Below are 22,086 nucleotides of genomic sequence, written 5' to 3' on the forward strand. Positions count from 1 at the left end.
AATATTAAAGAATCATGTTTCTAATGGCAATTCTTTTAGAAGGTGGAGAAATAACAGGACAGAATATCCAAGACTTGCTCTGTTAGTGAAGAAAATGTCTATTCCAGTCTCCAGTGTAACAAGTGAAAGAAATTTCAATTCAACTGTTCATCTAAAAAAAAAAAAAAAAAAAAAAAAGGGGGGGGGGGGCAGCTTAACCAAGAGAGAGTAAACAATGCTCTGTTGATTCATGGTGAATGTTTGCGATTATGTGAAAGACTGTGCCAGTTAATGTTCTTTATATAACCAACAGGACAAATTGATATATCAGTGTCTGTAATAAGTTAGGTTTGTAATTAAATTAAGCTCAATGCGTATTTCGATAGAATATTTTCATGTGTCCAACATTTTATAGCCTGTAACTCCCTCTTCCTCGCTCCTTTCGACTTTGTTCATCGTAACTTCGTTGATACTGTGTGAGCTCATCAGTGACCTTGCCTCAAAGTACATGCTGCTAGCCAACTCGATCAAGGTCGACCGCATGAGGGTCAAATGAGCGTGAGTGAACGGTTTGCAGACCTCTGATACAGACCCTTGCTTGAATTAAGTAACTCTGATTGTTAGGTTTATACCATAGCTTTTTCTTAAAGGGGGTTCGAGCCCCACTGTTGGCAGACCTGAAGATGGTTTTCCATGGTTTCCCATTTTCACACCAGGAAAATGCCAGGGCTGTACCTTAATTAAGGCCACGGCTGCTTCCTTCCAATTCTTAGGCCTTTCCTATCCCATCTGTGTCGGTGCGACGTAAAGCGGATAGCAAAAAAAATAATCTTAAAAGGGCCCAAGCAGGTAATTTCATAGCAAGACTTGACTGTTTTTTTTTTTTTTTTTCCTGAATAAAATGCTCAGCTATGTATCTTTTCTAAATAGCTTGAATATCTGATAGGAATTAATGGCTTTTCTCTTCCAAGATGGTATTTCATGGATCAGAGGTTTTAATTCCTTATAACCAAGCTAGTCTACTTTAGTGGATAGTTGATAGCACTTTTTGACTTCTTGTGGAGCTGGTAACTGTAAAGAAGCCAAAACACACATGCAAAAGGGACCATAGAATTCGAAGAAAAAAATTAAAAATAGTTTCTGTGGTTTCCCATTTTCACACCAGGCAAATGCTGGGACTGTGCCTTAAATGTAGCCACGGCTGATTCCTTCCGACTCTTAGCTCTTTTGTGTGCCATTGTCGCCATAATACCTATCTGTGTCGGTGTGACGTAAAGCAACTTGTAAAGAGGAAAAAAATGTAACAGTAGTGACTTGTCACTTTTTCTTCAGTGAAAGTAGACTTGAACTTTCAGAAGAACATGTGTCCTCTGCTTCCCTCCTTTTGAATGCCATGAATGAAAGTTCTTTGATTGAATAGAACTCACCTTGTTTTGGAGGCCACTTAATGATTTTTGTTTTCATAGTTTGTTAGATAATACAATGATTTTGCTTTACGTCGCAACGACACAGATGTGTCATACGGCGGCGATGGGATAGGAAAGGCCTAGGAATTGGAAGGAAGCGGCCATGGCCTTAATTAAGGTACAGCCCCGGCATTTACCTGGTGTGAAAATGGGAAACCACGGTAAACCATCTTCACGGCTGCCAACAGTGGGGCTTGAACCCACTATCTCACGATTACTGGAGACTGGCCGCACTTAAGCGGCTGCAGCTATCGAGCTCGGTAATATACAATGATTTGACTTGGTACTAGTGCTTTAATGGAATGAATCTAGTAAATTCGTACAGTATAAAAGTGCTTTAGGGTCGAATTTAGATGGCCTTAAGCTTACTTTAGAATTGTAAACATTGTATTCATTGCATTACTTAAATTTTCTGTGAACTTAAAATTTCTTTCTAACCTCAGTGTATAAACTTGACTCTTGTTGTATATATTTATGAAGTATTTCACTTTTATAGATATTCAGTACTATGTATAGTTCATAAGATATAACTTTGGGTGCTTCCTGCTGCTACACTGGTTTGAATGTAAGTCACCATCCACATGTCACAGCGCACAGGATCCATAGCGGCAGGAATCACCGAAAGTTATACCTGCTCAACTATAAAATGTTTTATATTTTTATTCATTTCACTTACTTCTTTTTCAGGTGTTGAAATGTTTCGCAGAATGCTAGAAGAGGCTCATGCAGGAGACCAGATAGGAGCACTCGTACGAGGTATAAAACGAGATGACCTTCGTCGTGGAATGGTTCTGTGCAAACCTGGAACAGTGAGTGCTTGTGACCATATTGAGGCCCAGGTTTATGTTCTGAGTAAAGAAGAAGGTGGAAGGACCAAACCCTTCATGTCATTTATTCAGCTGCAGATGTTTTCAAGAACATGGGATTGTGCTGCTCAAGTTCTTATTCCCGAGAAGAAGATGGCTATGCCTGGAGAGGACTGCACGTAAGAACTATTACATACGTTACTCCCTTCAGCGTTCATTCTGCAGGCCTCTATGAATTTACCAAACACTGCCACAATCCTCTATTTGTAACTAGCTCTGTGGCCTTGATTAATTCTGTATCTCTTATCTTTAAATCATTAGAAAATGAGTAACAATCTTGGTCTTGGTCTCCCTCTACTTCTCTGACCCTCCATGACCAAGTCCATTATTCTGCTAGGTAACCTGTCCTCCTCCATTTGCCTTACATGACCCCACCACCAAAGCCAATTTATGCGTACAGCTTCATCAATTGAGTTTGTCATTTATTGAGCTGCAGATGTTTTCATGAATGTAGGATTGCGCTGCTCAAGTCCTTATTCCCGAAAAGAAGAGAATATGTTCCGAGTAAAGAAGAAGGTGGAAGGACCAAACCCTGCATTGTCATTTATTCAGTTGCAGATTTGTTCATGAATTAAATACCTGAATAGTTGTTGCAATCCTTTATGTTCCCTTGCCTATAGATAGGTGCAATTACTGATTTTGTCCAATCATTAGGTGCCTTACTAACATTCCATGCTATTATTACTCTATGAAGCCATGTCTTTCCATTATATTTCACCATTTGAGGTCTAATTTAATCTCCTCCTGCAGCTTTATGACAATGGAGTTTATTTACCATCCTTTCCATTTCCTCAGATGTAATTTCAAAGCCTCAAGCCTCATAAGTACCTGTTGAAAGAGTTTCCCAGATTCCAAATTCCTGAAAAACCTAAGGGGAACTTGGCTCTGGACCTGATCAACATCATTATGTCAGCCTCTCCATCAGCTCAGTTGTTTGCGACATCACCAGAAAAATTTCCTTTTACATTGAGAAGATTTTCAAAATGTTCCTTCCAACTGTTCAGTGATTCCTTGAATCTGTTGTGCGTTCACCTGATTTGCCAAAACACTGTTCATTTTCTTTTTCTCTGCCTTTGTAAGATTCATTATTACTGTCCTGAAAGGTTTCCCTGCCGCTTGGTCTAGCCTAGATTAAGCACATAAGTACAGGAACAGACAGGGTATGTAATTTAACAGGAAGGGCACAGGTTGATTTGTCACTCATATATTGTCAGTTGTGACGGCTATGGTACGTTCTAGTAATAGAATTGTCTCCCTCAAATGCGACCTTGAACACACCTGTAAAAATACCCTGTCACCACATCAGTGTGTGTGGACCTGATTCTCTTAAGTTGAGCAGCATGGCTCAGTTTATTCAGGGCTTTTGTTACCCTTGCCTCTTGCTTGATGTATGCATCTGGTGGTACTTGCAGTACTTGATCCCACGGTCTGTCAGGTATCACACCTTTATGTAGAATCAAAGGAATGTCACGCGTGGACTCGTGCGTAGTGGAATAGAAAATCCATTACATGATGTGAAGAACGTCAATCCACTTCCACTGTTGGTTACTACAGTAAATTCAGCAGATTTTAGTGATTTCCCGCATGATCCTCTCAGTAGATTAACCTCGGGGTGCCTTATGGAATTCATATTGTATTCAATTTCCAGTTCTTCCAATGCTGTCCGGAACTGCCCGACATAAACTGGGTTCCTTGGGCCATCGATAGGTGTTCTAGTTCCCTCATCACAGGAATGATGTTCTTCTGGAGTTGATGTTTGCCAGTATTGGCCTTCTGGATAGGGAGAAGCATTGTATACTTGGAAAGGACATTAACAACAGTATACTTGTTGCTTCTGGTTGCCTTCGGGAGTGGGCTGATTGTCTTGCGGTGAAAAAACATGTGGTCATCACGCCATATCGGCAAAGAAATTTGTGAAGATAACAATCAAATTTAGGAAATAGATTGTGTAGGAACGATTGCTTGAAGAATAAAATGGGGGAGTAGTGAAAGGGGGTAGGGGGACCCACTTTATATTGGAGGCCCTAATATCACAGAGTCAGAAGTAACCTGCATGTAAAGGCCTACAATATCGGAAGCCCATAAAATTGATCAACAATAACATTACATCAACTATTGTTTGTTGTGATGTTCTTGGTCTCTTCTGCTGCCACTTATCAATTAAACTTTGCCTTCATATTGTGATCTTTCCTACTTTTAAAGACACCTCCAAACTTATTCGTCTACTGATGTCCTCCGTCATCTCTGCACTGACAGCTCGGAACATACCACTTAATTGGAAAAATAACAATAAGTTAATCAGTCTTGTCTTAGTTGATTTACATTGGCAAGTTAACTAAAATGGTACATGTTTAGCCTTTTATTTAGGCATCATCAGCCATTATCTTAACCTTAAAATAAAATTAGGCACCTGATTTACATATACATGAAAAAAAAAAGTTTTTAAAAAGCCTTGAAGAGACTTGATATAAAATTAACATATGGTAAAAGACTTGTAATGAAGTTGGTTTTAAAGATATTACAATGAGTGAGGAAATATACTATTGGTGAAAGTATTAGTAATATTGACATTAGAAGGCTTTTATTATAATTAAAATGAACAAAGCAACAGTCTGTTATGAACAAGTGATAAGATTGCTTTAAAATTATGTTGACCGACCAGCGGTTACAACGAAAATAATGATGAAAATCGTATTTAATAAAAAATAATGTCGAATAAAATAATGATGATGCCGGGCTGAGTGGCTCAGACGGTTAAGGCGCTGGCCTTCTGACCCCAACTTGGCAGGTTCGATCCTGGCTCAGTCCGGTGGTGTTTGAAGGTGCTCAAATACGCCAGCCTCGTGTCGGTAGATTTACTGGCACGTAAAAGAACTCCTGCGGGACTAAATTCCGGCACCTCGGCGTCTCCGAAAACCGTAAACGAGTAGTTAGTGGGACGTAAAACAAATAACATTATTATTATTATTAAAATAATGATGAAAGATGGTCAAGTGACCTGCAATTATTTGTTTACAAGAGATACGAGTTGAAAATCAGTGGCATATGGAGATGTGGTTCACTTTGATCAAAAAATAAGAAGTTGTAGTTGAAGGTTGAAGAACAATGTTTAAATTGGACCTGTATGGACCATATCAATTTGATGCAATGCTAAAATGTTGTTAAGAATGTGGGTTTAATGACATTCTAGTCGAAACGGAAGTGTGACAGTTGAATCTGTAAAAGGAAACCAGAAACGTGGTGTTAATTGTGTTAAAAAATCATAAGGAAATGTTTAAGTGGAAATTGTGTACACTTACCATTTGACGATGGTGAGGGTAATTTGTTACGTTATTAACTGAACGTTATTGTCGACTTCTTACTACGAGTGCTGTAACTGTAGGTTTGAGTTGGAGGGGGAACTGTTTGCGAAGGCGTGACTATGGGCTTGTTTGTAGTACTTGGAGGGGAGCTACTATTGGTGGGAGGAAAAGAGGGAAGTGTTTTGCTGCGCGTATTGTAGCGGTGAGATGCCGTTGGAGGGAGCGATATTACAGTGGGTGTGGCTATGGGTTTATTGGTTGCATTTGAATTAGAGGTACTGGCGGTGAGGGGGAGGGAGGGGAGTGTATTAGTTGTAGAGGAGGTAGGAGGGCTTATTAATTTGAGGTTGAAAACTTTTAAGAATATATTGGTGAGGGGAATTGATTCTTGTAATAAACATAAAATCTGTTCGTACAAGGGGCTTTTTTTTATCAATACTGTCATTTAAGTTCTTATCTTTGTTGAAATGCTGGTCGAGGAAAATGAATAAATTTTCGTACTCAGTCATAAGTTTACTTTTATCGACACTTTTGAGGATATGAAGGTCTTGTTCTATTGTAGTAAATTTCCATGTCCTGTGTCCCTCATGGGGTTGGCCATTGCGGAAAATTTATTATGTCTTTGTGCATTATAATGCTCGGCGTATCTGGTGGAGAAGCTGCGGCCAGTTTGGCCAACATAAGAAAAATTACATGTAGAGCATTTTAGTCTGTATATCCCTGATCCAGAGTAACTATTGTCTGTCTGTGATGTTAATAGAGTTATGATTAAAGAATAAATTACGATTAATGTTTTTTGTTGTATAGGCTATTTTTACATTGTGCTTGATTAATGAATTGGTTATCGGATAAATACCATGGTTAGTGAACGTGAATTTAGCGTATTTTGGTTTGACGGGTTTCAATGGGATTAAATTTGTAGCTAGTTTTAATTTGGTTTTGTTGATGATTTTATCAATTATATCTGTATTATTTAAATCCGTTGAATTTAGCTATTTCTTTAATGAATTGTAATTCTTTCTTTAAATTACTAGAGGACGTAGGGATTTTTATGCCCTATATATTAGACTGTGATAAGTGGATTTTTTACATGAGTTGGGATGTAAAGAATCATTTTTTATGGTTGGAGAAAAGGTGGGTTTTCTGTATATTTGGAAGTCGAACTTGTTTGATACTCGTGTGATTTTGAAGTTTAAGAAATTTAAAGAGCTATTGGTTTCATCTTCTTTAGTAAATTTAATGTTATTATCCAAATTGTTAAGGAAAGATAATATGTTATCACTGTTATTGATTTGTTTATCCATGATTGCTATGGTATCATCGACATAATGATGCCAAAGACAGAGTCCGTCGATGTTATTAATAATCTTGCTGTGTTCGAGATTATCTAAGTATATATCAGCTAATATTCCAGATAACGGGTCTCCCATCGCCAAACCTTCCTGTTTGTAAATTGTGAAGTAATTGTTGTTTAAAACGAAACTAAGTAATTTTAACCATTCATCAATTTCGATTTTACTTAATTTGCTAAGTTTTGACAGATTGTTCCTTATGATGTTAATAGTATTATTAATAGGGATATTTGTATACATGTTGGTGATGTCGAAAGAGCATAGAATGTGGTTTTGTTGCAGACTGAATTTATTTAGGGAATTGCAAAGTTCGATAGTTTTTTATGGGGTTGGAGTTGTTGAATTTGAAATGTTTTTTTAGGAATTTGTGTAGGAATTGAAGTTTTATAGGTAGGGCTATTCATACTATTAATTATAGGTTGAATGGGGACCTCCTTTTTATGAATTTCGGGTAATGATCTTACTGTAGGTAATTTTGGGTTCATTATGGTTAATTTCTGATAATCTTGATCATTTAAAATGAAAGTAGAATTTTTAAGAAGGTTCTTTAAGTTGTGCTGTATTTTGTTTGTTGGATCTTTATTAATTATAGTATAGGTTTTGTTTGAAAAAAAAGTTTCTATTTTATCCATGTAATCTTGTTTGTTCATTATTACTATGGTGTTACCTTTATCTGCTTTTGTTATTACTACGTTGCTATTATGGATTTTGGATTTCAGGTTTAGAATATGTTTCGAGGTGTTGTAGTTGTCAGATGTTATCATATTAATCAATGTTGGGAGTTTCTTCTTTACTTCATAACGTACGTCATTTTGCTTGTCAATCGGAATTTGTTTATAGATATTAGTTTTGGTTTCAGCAATGGTAGTAATTATGTCTTCTGCTTTTTTGTGATTAGGCCAATTATGTTTAATACCGTTATCCAATAGATTCATCTCTTGGTTAGAGAAGGCTGTATTAGATTAATTGTAGTGGAAATGTTAGTCAGATGAGAAGGGGACACTTTGTTGGTTGTATTTTGGTCAGATGTTTTGCATTTGTTTTCTTGTAAACAAATTAATTTATGATTTAGGGTTTTCTGTTTCCTGTCTAATATGTAAGATAGTTTAAGGTCAGACAAGACTTATTGTATTGATTAGGTGGTCAAATTAATAAATTAACTTATTGTTATTATTCCAATCAAATATCAATACGGATCAAAAATGATATTTATCACATGTAACATACCACTTGGTCGAGCAGCTCGTCTCCTTTCTCCCAAGTATTCCCAGCCCTAACTTTGCAACATTTTTTTAAAGCTACTCTTTTGTCGGAAATCGTCTAGAGCAAATCGAGCTGCTTTTCTTTGGATTTTTTCCAGTTCCTGAATCAAGTAATCCTGGTAAGGGTCCCATACACTGGAACCATACTCTAGTTGGGGTCTCACCAGAGACAAATATGCTCTCTCCTTTACATCCTTACTACAACCCCTAAATACTCTCATAACATGTGCAGAGATCTCTACCCTTTATTTACAATGATCCCCAAAGGGAACTTTCACCCCATCAACGCAGCAATTAAAACTGAGAGGACTTTTTCTATTTGTGAAACTCACAATCTGACTTTTATCCCCGTTTATCATCATACCATTGCATACTGTCCATCTCACAACATTATCGAGGTAATTTTGCAGTTGCTCACAATCTTGTTACTTATTTATTACTCTGTACAGAATAACATCATCTGCGAAAAGTCTTATCTCTGATTCCACTTCTTTACACATATCATTGATACATATAAGAAGAAAAAAAGGTCCAATAATACTGCTTTGAGGAATTCCCCTCTTAATTTTTACAGGAACAAATAAAGCTTCACCTACTCTAATTTTCTGAGTTATATTTTCTAGAAACAGGGCAACCGATTCAGTCACTCTTTTGTCAAGTCAATTGCACGCATTTTTGCCAGTAGTCTCCCATGATCTACCCTATCAAATGTCTTAGACAGGTCAATCGCGATATAGTCCAATTGACCTCCTGAATCCAGGATATTTGCTATATCTTGCTGGAATCCTACAAGTTGGGCTTCAGTTGAATAACCTTTCCTAAACCCAAACTGCCTTTTATCAAACCAGTTATTATTTTTGCAAACATGTCTAATATAATCAGAAAGAATGCTTTCCCAAAGCTTACATACAATGCATGTCAAACTGACTGGCCTGTAATTTTCAGCTTTATGTCTATCACCCTTTCCTTTATATACAGGGGCTACTATAACAACTCTCCATTCATTTGGTAAAGTTCCTTCATGCAAACAATAATCAAACAAGTACATCAGATATGGTACTATATCTGAACCCATTGTCTTTAGTATATCCCCCAAAACCTTATCAATTACAGCTGCTTTTCTAGTTTTCAAATTTGTATCTTGCTGTAAATGTCATTGCTGTCATAGGTAAATTTTAATAGCCTACTTCTTTAGTATTAGTCACCTCCTCGATCTGGACATTATCCTTGTAACCAACAATCTTTACATACTGCTGGCTGAATACTTCTGCCTTTTGAAGATCCGCGCATACACACTCCCCTTGTTCATTAATGATTCCTGGAATATCCTTCTTGGAACCTGTTTCTGCCTTAAATTACCTATATATACTCTTCCATTTTTCACTTAAATTTGTATTACCGCCAATTATGCTTGCCATCATGTTATCCTTAGCCGACTTCTTTGCTAGATTCAATTTCCTCGTAAGTTCCTTCACTTTCTCCTTAGTTCCACAGCCATTTCTAACTCTATTTCTTTCCAACCTGCACCTCATTCTTAGTCTCCTTACTTCCCTGTTATAATATAGTGGATCTTTACCATTCCTTACCACCTTTAAAGGTACAAACCTATTTTCACATTCCTCAACAATTGCTTTAAACCCATCCCAGAGTCTGTTTACATTTTTATTTACTGTTTTCCACTGATCATAGTTACTTATTAAATACTCCCTCATGCCTGTTTTATCAGCCATATGGTACTGCCTAACAGTCCTAATTTTAATCTTTTCCTTTCTTTCACATTTATTTTTAATTACCACAAAAACAGCTTCGTGATCACTAGTACCATCTATTACTTCGGTTTCTCTATAGAGCTCATCTGGTTTTACCAGCATGACATCCATAATATTCTTCCCTCTAGTTGGTTCCATCATTTTTCTGAATCAGGTGCCCTTCCCATATTAACTTATTTGCCATTTGTTGGTCGTGCTTCCTGTCGTTCGCATTACCTTCCCAATTGACATTTGGTAAATTGAGATCACCCGCTACAATCATGTTCCTTTCCTTATCGTTTCGCACATAGCTGATTATCAAATAATTCTGCATCAGCATCTGCGCTACCCTTTCCTGGTCTGTACACTCCAAAGACATCAAGTTGCCTATTATCTTTAGAGATGAGCCTTACCCCTAGAATTTTGTGTTTGTCATCTTCAGCTTTTTCGTAGCTTACAAATCCTTCTTTCACGGGAATGAATACTCCCCCTCCTACCATTCCTATCCTATCTCTACGACACACCCTCCAGTTCAGTGAGAAAATTTCTGCATCCATTATATCATTTCTCAGCCATGATTCAACTCCTATTACAATATCTGGTAAGTATATATCTGTTAAATTACTTAATTCTATTCCTTTCTTTACAGTACTTCTACAGTTCAGCACTAACATTTTTATGTCATGCCTACTTGACTCCAGATCCCTGTACCCTTATCACTGTTTCCTAGACCACCCCATTTCCTTGAATGTACCTCCCTATAACCCTTCTAAACAGACTTCCTAACATAAGTACCACTGCGGTTTAAGTGAAGGCCATCTGAGCGCAGATCCCTATCTCCTACCCACCCATTAGGATCTAGAAATTTCACTCCCAGTTTCCCACATACCTACTCCATAGTCTCATTTAAATCCCCAATCACCTTCCAGTCAGTATCCTTCCTACACAGTATTCCACTGATAACAATCTCTGCTTCCTTAAACTTCACCCATGCTGCATTTACCAGATACCACACATCCCCAACTATGTTGGTACTTATACCTGCTTGTCTTACGTTGTTATTACCAACGTGAAACACTACCACTTTCTCCTTTCCCTCCTCCTTCTCTTCTACTTTCCTCAACATCTGCCTTAACCTAATTCCTGGATAACACTACCCTGGTACCCTTTCCTCCACACACTTTCCCGACATCTCTAACAATAGAATCCCCCATGACCAGAGCCCCAACCCTACCCCCCTCATTTGATCCCCTCCCCTCCTGGTCATTCCTATCTTTCCTGACAGCTGCAGAAGCTACTTCCTCCTCCCTTTTCTCCATCCCATGACCCTGTTCCACCTGTCTGTTCCTATCCTCTACTCCACATTTCCCTTTCCTACCTCTTCCCTTTCTCCTACTTCCACACTTCTCGGCAACAGTTCCCTGTTCCTCATCTTCCTTCGGTTGTTCTACCTGCAGTGACTCGTAGTGATTTCTCACCGACACCTGTCATGAATTTTGATCCTGAATGGAGCCCTTAGCCTGCAATCTCCTTCCCCTTAAAACATTAGACCACCTGTCTTCCACAATTCCCCTCTTTGCTTCCCATCCCTCTACTACACTTACTGTACCCTGTACATTGTTTGGAGGCCTACTTTCCGTTCTGTCCTCTGAGAGAATCCTAATTATCTCCCTCAAGCTCTCCAACTCCTCCCTCATACTCCTTAATGCCTGGCCACACCCACAGTTCCTACACTCGCACTGCTTAGTCATTTTTTACTAAATAATGAAAAGAAAGGGAAAAGTAAGATAACTTACTCTGTGCAGAATAAAAATGAAAGGCCGTCCCACTTCCCAATAAGCTGAGGGGGATAAAAGGACCAACGAAGGTATGAAAGACTTCCCTTCGGGCTTCGCGGAAGGAAGCCGTGGTATTATGTCGTCTTCGGATCGGCCATGGTATCGTGACACACTCGCATCTTTTGAAAGAACCCCCTCCGGTGTGTACCTGCGGTGACCATCTTACCGTGGTACACATCCTTACGGAGTGTATGGACCTGGTCGATCTTCGCCGTAGTCTTAACCTCCCGGGTACCATATCCCTCATCTTGCGAGATGACGGACAGTCAGCAGACCTCGTCATCCGCTTTATGAGGGATAGTGGTCTGTTTTATCATATGTAATGATATCCTTTGTGCTCGTATCTTTGTGTCAATTGTGCTTTTATCCTATGGACTTCATTTTAGTGTGTGTTGCGTATTTTAATGTGTTATTTTAACGTCTAATGTAAAGTATGTATATATATCTGTACTAACACGCAATGCCTTATTCCTTTGTCTCCTGTATTTTCTCTTATTTTATTACAAAATAAGGCATTGCAAATTAGATCCACTGATTGTTTTAATCTGATACTCATTTTTCATCACCATTTTTTTAACCCTAGTCCATGGATACGTTTTAAAATTTTAATAGTCATATATCGTCGTCCATTTCGTTCCATTAGGGGCCGATGACCTTCGATGTTAGGCCCCTTTAAACAACAAGCATCATCGTCGTCATCACCATAAATGAAAGGAAAGAAATATTGTCTAGGTTAGTTCACAAAGATAACGCGACATTAAGTTTATTAATATAGGCTACTACTACACTACAATATTACTTAATTTTACTGTTTTTATTCCTACAACATGCTAACACGAAAATTGCTGTTAATTACTGGAAACAGAATAATGCACAAGAATTACACAATTCTTAACTGCAGTTAAGTCTACCCTAATTACAACAGAATTTTAGTAAGAGAGTTACTACAGATACCACAGAAACTGTACTATACTACACAAATATTTCACAGTAATAGAATAAAACACTACTTTCTAATAAGATGCTGTAATACACTACAATAATTTTGAACGATGTTCAGACGTATTCTGATTACAACAGGTTATTACCAAGCAAAAACAGAAAAGAAAATTCAAAATTTGCAAAACTACTCAAGATTATAGAATAGGCACTCTAATTGCTAATAAGTTACTCTACTACACTACAGTGATGTTAAAATTACGTTCAGATGTATCCTAGCTTCTTACTAAGCACAAATAGAAATGAAAATTCCAATTAGGCCTAAATTTAGACATTCGCAAGGACTACCGGTAGATACTCAAAGATTACCAACAATGTTAAACACGTATACAGATTAATATTAGTACTGCTTTGTTCTAATATGCTGTAATAGTAATGAAACCTGCCGTTTGCACAAAAATACATACGAATATAACAGGTAAGATACTATCTAATATACCGTATCTACTGTACACTACAATTCTCAACTGAAATGTGGTTATGTGATCTTTACAGATGGTGGATTACTATTATTTTCCCTACTCCGCAGGACGGAGAATAAAAGTGTCCTTAAATGCTGAAAAATATGAGGTGGTTTACAATAATTTCTCAAAAGTATTTCTGTTAAACTATGCCAGGGACTTGAATTGCAATTATTGGAATATAGGAACTTGATTATTAGCTAACCGCTCATAAATACTGAAATGTCGAGGATGTGAAATATAAATTACTGATACTCTAACTGCCTACTCAGAACTACAAATGATCGGAATACAAGAATCGGCTGACGTTTATTTATATTTTCTTGATACACTACACCCCTTGTTCACGACTGTAGCCAACAATGCCAATATTTGAATAAGAGAGAGCGACAATAATCAATAACGATTACGACTGTTAACTATTTCGCCAGTGAAATACTGTTTATTCTGTTGAAATCCTTTTAAACAAAATTTACAACAGTATCGAGTTATTAAAGGAAGTTATTACCTTCGTGATGGGTGGGACCATTGAACTGCTATTTGAAATAGCCTGTCAGATGTCTGCACTAATAGATATAACCGTGCCAACGTTACGACTCTTTTTAATATCCAGTCTTTGTAAGTATTTTATCAACAAACCTATTGATATTTTAATAATACTATAATACTATCTATCTCCGATAGATGGTATAACTGCTGCATGCTATGCAAACCAAGGGAGTTACTTACCCGAGTAGAACAGCCTGCCTGAATATTGGCATGAAGAAGTAGCATGACATTCCTCTGGTTCATACATGTTTTGATAACTACTCGTACTCATACGTGGCACACTGGTACGTCCTATATTCATACTTTCATTCATGCTGCGAATTGGATTTATTTTCTCTGTTTATCCAAACCACTAACATGGTCAGCCTAATTACATTTTTTACAAGCTTCCAAATATTTCTGGGCCAATGACCTCGATGTTAGGCCCCTTTAAACAACACACACATGCCCAAATATTTCTGGAAATATTCCATTTTAACAGTGCATATAACAGTTTTAATGTAGATCTATTTTATAATTTTTAATGCACCTTTTATGTCTTGTACATTCTTTCCCTATGAGCTAAAATAATGGATATATTTGCAAACTTCAGACTTTATTACCAAGTCTATCAATGGCGAGCATTGCCGATGGGGATATCCTCTACTGTTCTGTCATCATGGTAATCAACTAGCTAATAAAGATGACTATTTGGTGTGATTGTTTAAATAAGCTACAAATCCGCTTGGTCATTAGCCACTATTGATCAGGAAGGTAATGAAGATGACTACTGAACTGAGAAGGAAAATGTGATCACTTGAAGATTGAGGGAATTTGTGAGGGAGGTAGGTGATTGCTCTCATGTTACTGAGCTTGAAGAAAATTAAATGTGATATCCTGTAATGTCCTAAGTCTGTAAAACTTAATAACATTATATTAACTCACTATTGTTAGTTGAGGTGTTCTTTACTGCCTGAATTATGCAAAAATTAACCAGTCAGTGACAGGTATGACAGCTAGTTAAACATAAAGGAGGCAGTAGGAATACACATTGCTAAAAAAGCGAACCAAAATCTCCTCAGTGATCATACAATCCAAGAAAGACCATTAAAAAACCTTTGTTCCGTTAAAATGATCTCTGTTTACACTAATTTCTAATGTTCTCTTTGTTTTTCAAGTTCATAAAGATTATGTAAATTATTTTCACTACCCTCTATAGATCACAGATATCTACATAAAATGTCCACTGCTCCAGTTAGCCTAAGCTCTGGTAGACATCACTTCACTATGCTCATCTTCATTGTCAGTTGTGGGAGACTCTGCTGCTGTTTGTTCCGCAACAAACTCGTCCACACTTCTTTCCTTTGCAGTTATCATAGCATCATCCACCCGAAGAAAATCTCTAATAGTACAGTTTGACTGCAACATTCTCCATACATTAGGAAGCAGGCCTTCATCTTTCTCCGCTGGCAGCTGAGAATCAGGAAGATTCTTGAGCAATCATGCTTTCAAGAAACGATTTGAGATGGTAGTCTGCTTCTAAGCCTTCCAAGACTTCACAATGAAGTGAAGCACATCTAGGATTTATTAAATGATCATGGATCCTTTCCAGTATCCATGAGGAATAAAATTTGCTGTACCAGGCTCTTCCTATAAAGTGACCTAAAGGAGTATATAACCCCTAAATCCATAGTCTGCAGCTCGCTTGTGCAGTTACCAGGCAGAAATTCTAAATGCATGTTCCTCGAACAAACATTCGAGTTTTACCATTGGCATCATAGTACCTAATGATCGCACATGCTTGAAGCAACAAGGCTTTCTTAGATTTCTGTATCACAGAGCCATCAGTATTCACTCCCAACATCACAATGAGCCCCTTTTGCTGTTTCCCATCACCTGAATGTCCAAGTCTTGCTGGGCAACACACTGAAAAGCGTTCAGTTTATTCTAGGTTAAAAATGTTCTTGGGTTCATATTTGTTGATCAGCTCCTACAATCATCCATTGATTCCCTCTTCCACAGTTTTGTCACTCACTGAACCTGATTCCCCACATACAATTTTATAGGTTAGGTTATTCCTTTTCCTAAATCTGTCAATCCAGCCATTGGACATGCTGAAATTGACAATGCCAAGAATTTTCGCAACTTTACACGCCATTTCCCTTAAGAGCCCACCACCAAAGTTTCAAACTATCTTTTTTCCTGTTTTTTTCAAATTTCCTCATATGTGGAATATGACTCTTATTTCCTTTTTATTTGGTCTGCATTCTGAAGCACTTGTTGGTATGCTTCCTGTGATTTTTGCCGTTGTATTCAGAGTGGATACAGAGTGCAACTCAAGTGCCAGTGCAATATATGTTCTGCAGCAGAACTAGTTAACTTTTTCCAAGGTTTGAACCTTCTCTTCCATAGTGAAAGTTCTCCTTTCCTTCAGTTTTTAACCCTTTATTAGCCAGAAAAGCAAACTTCAACAATGAAACAATAACAAAGAAGGATTAACAAATAAGTACAAACATAAACAAATGACACGACAAGAAGATTACGGCAGATGGCTGGCTACTTGACTTACATAACAAGAATTTTTAAAAAAGTAACAAATAACATGAATACTGTATATACACAAATAATCCATGCACCATAATTTTAGGTGCAAATTTAAAGAAAACAGAAAATGGGCTTTAATTTGTATTTTATGCATGAGAAATTAATCCTATAAAGTACTCCAAAGTCCGACTCCTTGACTTGATTGGTCAGCGTACTGCCCTTCAGTTCAGAGGGTCCTGGGCTTGATTTCCAGCCAGGTTGGAGATTTTCATTGTTTCTGATTAATTCTTCTTGCTCGGGGACTGGGTATTTGTGTCTGTCCCAACACTTTCCTCTTCATATTCTGATTAATTCTTCTTGCTCGGGGACTGGGTATTTGTGTCTGTCCCAACATTCAGACAGCACACCACACTACCAACCACCTCAAAAACACTCAATAGTCTTTACATCCTTCCATATAGGGTTGGTGTCTGGAAGGGCATCCAGCCATAAAATTGGGTCAGACCCACATTTGTGATGTAGTTCGTACTCGCGACACCACAGGTGTGATAAAAGTGATAGAAGAATAATAAATATTACTCCAAAACTGATTACAATATAAATTTGTGTATGCAACCCGATTTTCAGAATTGTCATGCGGTTTGCGTACCTTCCTCGATATTTGTAATCTGCTAGTTTTGCCCGTGTGCTGTTGTAATGAATGTGCTGTCTAGTATTGATTGTATAGAAATATGTTGTGCAAAATGCCCGGCAATTTATTAATTTTTTTGGTCAGTTGCGAGTACAACTTTGACACTGTACTTTCTTCCTGATGTGCGGTTTCCAGTGTTCTCTGCATCTTCAATATTGCCTAGCTTTTTTTTTTAGCCTTGAACGAGCGATTGTGAGATCTAGTAGCCATACTTAATATGTGGTTCACATTTTACTTCTGGGATGTTACTGACGCCGCAAAGGCGAAGGCGAGACAAAGTTGCATTAGAACAGGATCCATTGTTTGAGACGAAGCTGTACTGCTACCAACTGTATTTGAGGGGCATCGTTTCAATTCATATTAAGTGCACAGATCATAATTTTACACGAAGCTATAAAAATGTTCTACTTTTTAACAAAATAAGACATGTCAAAATTCTAAATGGCAAGATCTAGGTATTGAGGTTATGTTCCGGAATCAGTCATGATTGAAATCATTTCCCAATACATGAATGCGCCACTGTAGTGATAAAATTTCGCTTAATATGTTTCGTTACAATAATCTTTATTATGTAGGTCCGCCTAGTCAATACTTATTTGTGACAACAAATTGTTATCTACATTTAATTTATTTCAGTACATGTTTTGGGATTCTAATCTCTTCATACAAAATACTCTTAGCATATTAAAACCTTTCATTCTAGCGCTATTACATGTTTTGTTACAACCATTCTTTCACATATGACTTGAAATGTTAACTTGATTCCAGATTATTTTTAGAGCCCCACTCTCGGCAGTCCTGAAGATGTTTTTCCATGGTTTCCAATTTTCACACCAGGCAAATGCTGGGGCTGTACCTTAAGGCCACGGCCGCTTCCTTCCTACTCCTAGCCCTTTCTTGTCCCATCATCGCCGTAAGACCTATCTGTGTCGGTGCGACGTAAAGCAAGTTGTAAAAAAAAATAAGTGTTTTTATTGACTTTGTGATGAGAAACAGCACATCATGTACAGTATTTTTTTATTAAGACATTGTTGATGGTATGTGGATGTTTTACAGTCTTGCAAGTAATCTTTCTTCCTGGTGCAAACAGTTTACAGTCATAATCGTCATGAGTCGGGCTACCAGTATCTGATGTTGAACCAATGTTTAGTGCTAAAACATAAAACTGCTAACTATCCAACTCCTTCCAGTTGTATCCAAATCTTATTTTCAGCAGGTTCTCAACATCCAGTTTTTTAGCATCAGGTAATGCTCTTGGTTTATCAGTTACAGAAGGTTCATGTACCTTGTCCAGCCTTGTGCCTCATTTTAGAAGGGTTACGAATCGCTTAGAGGGGTCATCAAACCTGTACGTCGGTTCCATCTTTACTTTAATGAGGGATTGACCACTTATCTCCCTTTTCTTCCAATTTCATCTCTTCATTTCTGTAATCCCATCCAATTTCTTAAACTGCTTGGTAAATGAAATGGCATACGGCTTTTAGTGCCGGGAGTGTCCGAGGACATGTTCAGCTCGCCAGGTGCAGGTCTTTCAATTTGACGCCCTTAGGCGACCTGCACTCCATGATGAGGATGAAATGATGATGAAGACAACACATACACCCAGTCCGCGTGTTAGAGAAATTAACCAATGATGGTTAGAATTCCCAACTCTGCCAGGAATCGAACCTGGGACCCCTGTGACCAAGGGCCAGCATGCTAACCATTTAGCCATGGAGCCGGACAACTGCTTGGTGAGCATCTTGTAGTCCCTTACAACCCATTCTTTGCCTAGAAGTTTTACAATCTCCACAGACCGATAGACCTCTTGGTATTCCTCAGGAGTAACGTCAGAGCCAGGGAGGTGAGAAGAATAATGGAGTGGCCCTTCACCATACCTAGCCTGTGGAGAAAGTGGGCCCACTTCGCAGGATGGGGAAGCCCTTGAGGCCACGCCCATTCGGCACAACCGTGCACTACTGAATGAGGGAGAATGCGGTTGAAACTGTGTTTTCTTCCTATTTAAGCATAAGGCCCCTAATTATAATATACTACACTGTATACAAAATTGCAACATATAAAATTGTTTTTTTGATCAAACAAAAGCCGCTCACAGACCACACATTGACAAGAACAAGCATTGCAATCACAGTCCAGTTGTGAGCGTTACTGACTGTCCTTTGAACTGCATAACTTTGGTGAAATGTTGTCTGATTTTTGTTCCCTGGATGTTTTCATTTTGCATCTGGAAAAAGTATCTTCATACACTCATTTGTAATTAAAGTTTTTGATTCCAAATCTTGAAAAAAAAAAGTCATAGTTGTCGCTTTCTTTTTGTGTCCTAGCATTCCTTCTTCGTAAATTTTTAATGATCATTGTGGTACGTCTCAATGAGGCCCTCATTTTCCTAATTATCAATTTCAATTTCTCTTCTTTCTTTTGACAGTGTGCATGTTCAAATTTTTCTCCATTTTCCTCGCCCGGTGATTGAACATTCTGAATAAACAAATGAGAATATTATTAGTTAAAATGGGGACTACCGAACTATGATAGGAGTATACAGGGTGTCCAAGAAGTCCCAGTACCCCTAGTTTCATACGTTTCATATTATAGTGGAGTACTTGCATATAAAAACTATGAATCCAGGGAATCTGTATGTGCACCATCATGCCTTACTCAGAGTTCTATCCATCTCATAGTCCTCTTTGACATCTTGCGGAGCATCTCAGGAGTTATGGAACGAAAGGCTTCCTCCACACTTTGGCGCAATTCTTCATTAGTCATGTACCGACGTTGAGCCACATGGGACTTGATTATTCCCCATAATGAGTTGTCTGGCGTGGTAAGGTCCGGGCTTCGTGGTGGCCATTTCAACGGGCCTGGAGATGTTGGTGAACCACGGCCAATCCAGCAGCCTTGAAATTGTTCATCAAGGAACTCGCGCACTTGAATAGCAAAATGTGCTGGAGCCCCATCCTGCTGTAACCACACATGATCCATGATTCCCTTGTCTTGAAGCTGAGGTATTAACCAAGGTTGTAACATATGCATATAAGATTTTCCATTCGCATACCCATCAAAAAAATACGGTCTGCACAAGTGACGTAAAGGTATCCCGGCCCATACCATAACAACTCTTGCACATAATGAGGATTTTCCTTAGACCAGAAAACCACATTCCTCCTATGTGAACTGTGATATATCGCACATTCATCAGAAAATAACACACTTGAGCGAGGCACGGCAGTTGGGAATTGTTGCCAACAAAGCATGGCAGGCTGCAAGTCGTTGCTCCATGTCATTGTCAGATAATTCATTCAATGAATATTCAAGATAAACTTCAATATTATAATTAAGTGGTCCGCCTATTCAATACAATATGTACATTATATACATACAATATATTGTATTGAATAGGCGGACCACTTAATTATAATATTTAAGTTTATCTTGAATATTCATTGATGATTATAGTCAATACGGGATTAGTATTGCTTGAAATGAAGCCGTTAAAGCTTATCGCTTGTAAGATAATTCATTCTCATGCATCGGCCTAAATCCTTTCATTTTCAAATCTCTTTTAATGTGGTCATGCATTGTCGACCGCGCTACCTGAAGTTCAGCTGCTCTTTTGCGAATGGATTTCAATGGAGACTGCTCAATTGATTGAGCGATGGTGGCACACGCATGAAACTAGGGGTACGGGGACTTCTCGGACACCCTGTATTGTTTAAAATTGAAATAATAACATTAGGTTATTTATTAGACCACCTAATCAATACAAAATCGTCTTGGATGATTTACATAAATTTGTTAGCTAATAGTGGTACATGTTTCGCCTTCCCTGAAGGCATCATCAGCCATAGTTTTAACCTTAAATTAAAAATAAGCGTCTAAATAACATGTAGTAATGAAATGAATTTTAAAATCTTGAAGAGATTTGAAGTGAAATAACATTAAAAATAACAATGATGGTTTGAAAATACAATGTGATGAGATACAATAGTGGAAGTATTAACAAAATTAACATTAGAAGGCTGCTAAAATAAGTACAGTGGATAAAACAACAGATTGTTATACAACAAGTAGTAAGATTGCATAAAAGTAAAGTTGATAGTCTGGCGGTTATAATTAGACGATGGCGAAAAATCTTATATAATCAAAGTAAAGAAGAGAGAATAAAAGTCAAAGTTAGTCGAGAGATCCGAAGTTAATCATGATCTTGAAGATAAAAGACGAAAGTCAGATGCATATGGTGAAGTTGTAGAACACTTTTTTGTTGAGGATATGAAGTTGGTGAATAGAAGTTGAACAGTTTCAAATAGGATCACTATGGACCATCTCAAAATTTTACATGTAACACCCTGTATTGTGTTCAAAGCGTAATAAAATAGGAAATTTTCTCACCTTTTGCACCTGAACAGTATTAATGGCACTGGTAGCGGCCTTTAATACAATATTCCTTTACTCGAGTGTGTCAGCATCCCTGGATTATGCTTCCTTCCTTTTCTGCAGACCAATATTATATAGAATGTTATCCAAACGGAACATAAAAAGTATATCAGCCACTATCTCAATTTAAGTCCTCAAGTGATAATTACCATAGGTACTGATGGCTTGTAAGCAGCTGGGATAAGCAGGGAATACATTCAGGAAGGCATTCTCTCTCTGTCTCGGCCCGGATACGTATGTACTATTCACGTAGTCAAGGCTAAATTGCTCCGTACAAATAACACTATGAACACCAGGTGTCAGTTCTTCTTCTTAACACTTTAGCGTCGACGTGTACATTTCCTTTTTTCGTGGTAAACTGCTGAAATGCGATATACATTTTTCAGGTTGTTGTCGGCTACAGATGTTCGTAATTTCATTCGTAGATGATAATCAAAGACATAATTTCATGTTCAAAGTTATTATTTTTGTGTCCCCCCATTGGGGTGACATATGGTTATCAGGTTGACTATGCAACAGAGAAAGCTCACGTCACCCCTACAGGGGTGACAGCCTTTTCACCTTCGTTGTTGTGAAACACTGTGCTCTGTGTTGTGAGCTGTTGATTTACGCGCCTTTC

The 22,086-nt window shown here is 37.9% G+C and overlaps 1 protein-coding gene across 1 annotated transcript in view; it reads left to right on the forward strand.

Moving 5' to 3' along the window:
* The window catches only part of mEFTu1 (mitochondrial translation elongation factor Tu 1), a 129,693-nt gene that overhangs the window by 102,237 nt on the left and 5,370 nt on the right, over positions 1-22,086 (forward strand). The window contains exon 9 of the mRNA XM_067139564.2: positions 2,133-2,430. Within this exon, the coding sequence (XP_066995665.2) occupies positions 2,133-2,430 (298 nt within the window). The remainder of the gene's footprint in view (positions 1-2,132; positions 2,431-22,086) is intronic.

The sequence above is a fragment of the Anabrus simplex genome, chromosome 2, assembly GCF_040414725.1.
Source record: "Anabrus simplex isolate iqAnaSimp1 chromosome 2, ASM4041472v1, whole genome shotgun sequence".
NCBI classification, from domain to species: domain Eukaryota; kingdom Metazoa; phylum Arthropoda; class Insecta; order Orthoptera; family Tettigoniidae; genus Anabrus; species Anabrus simplex.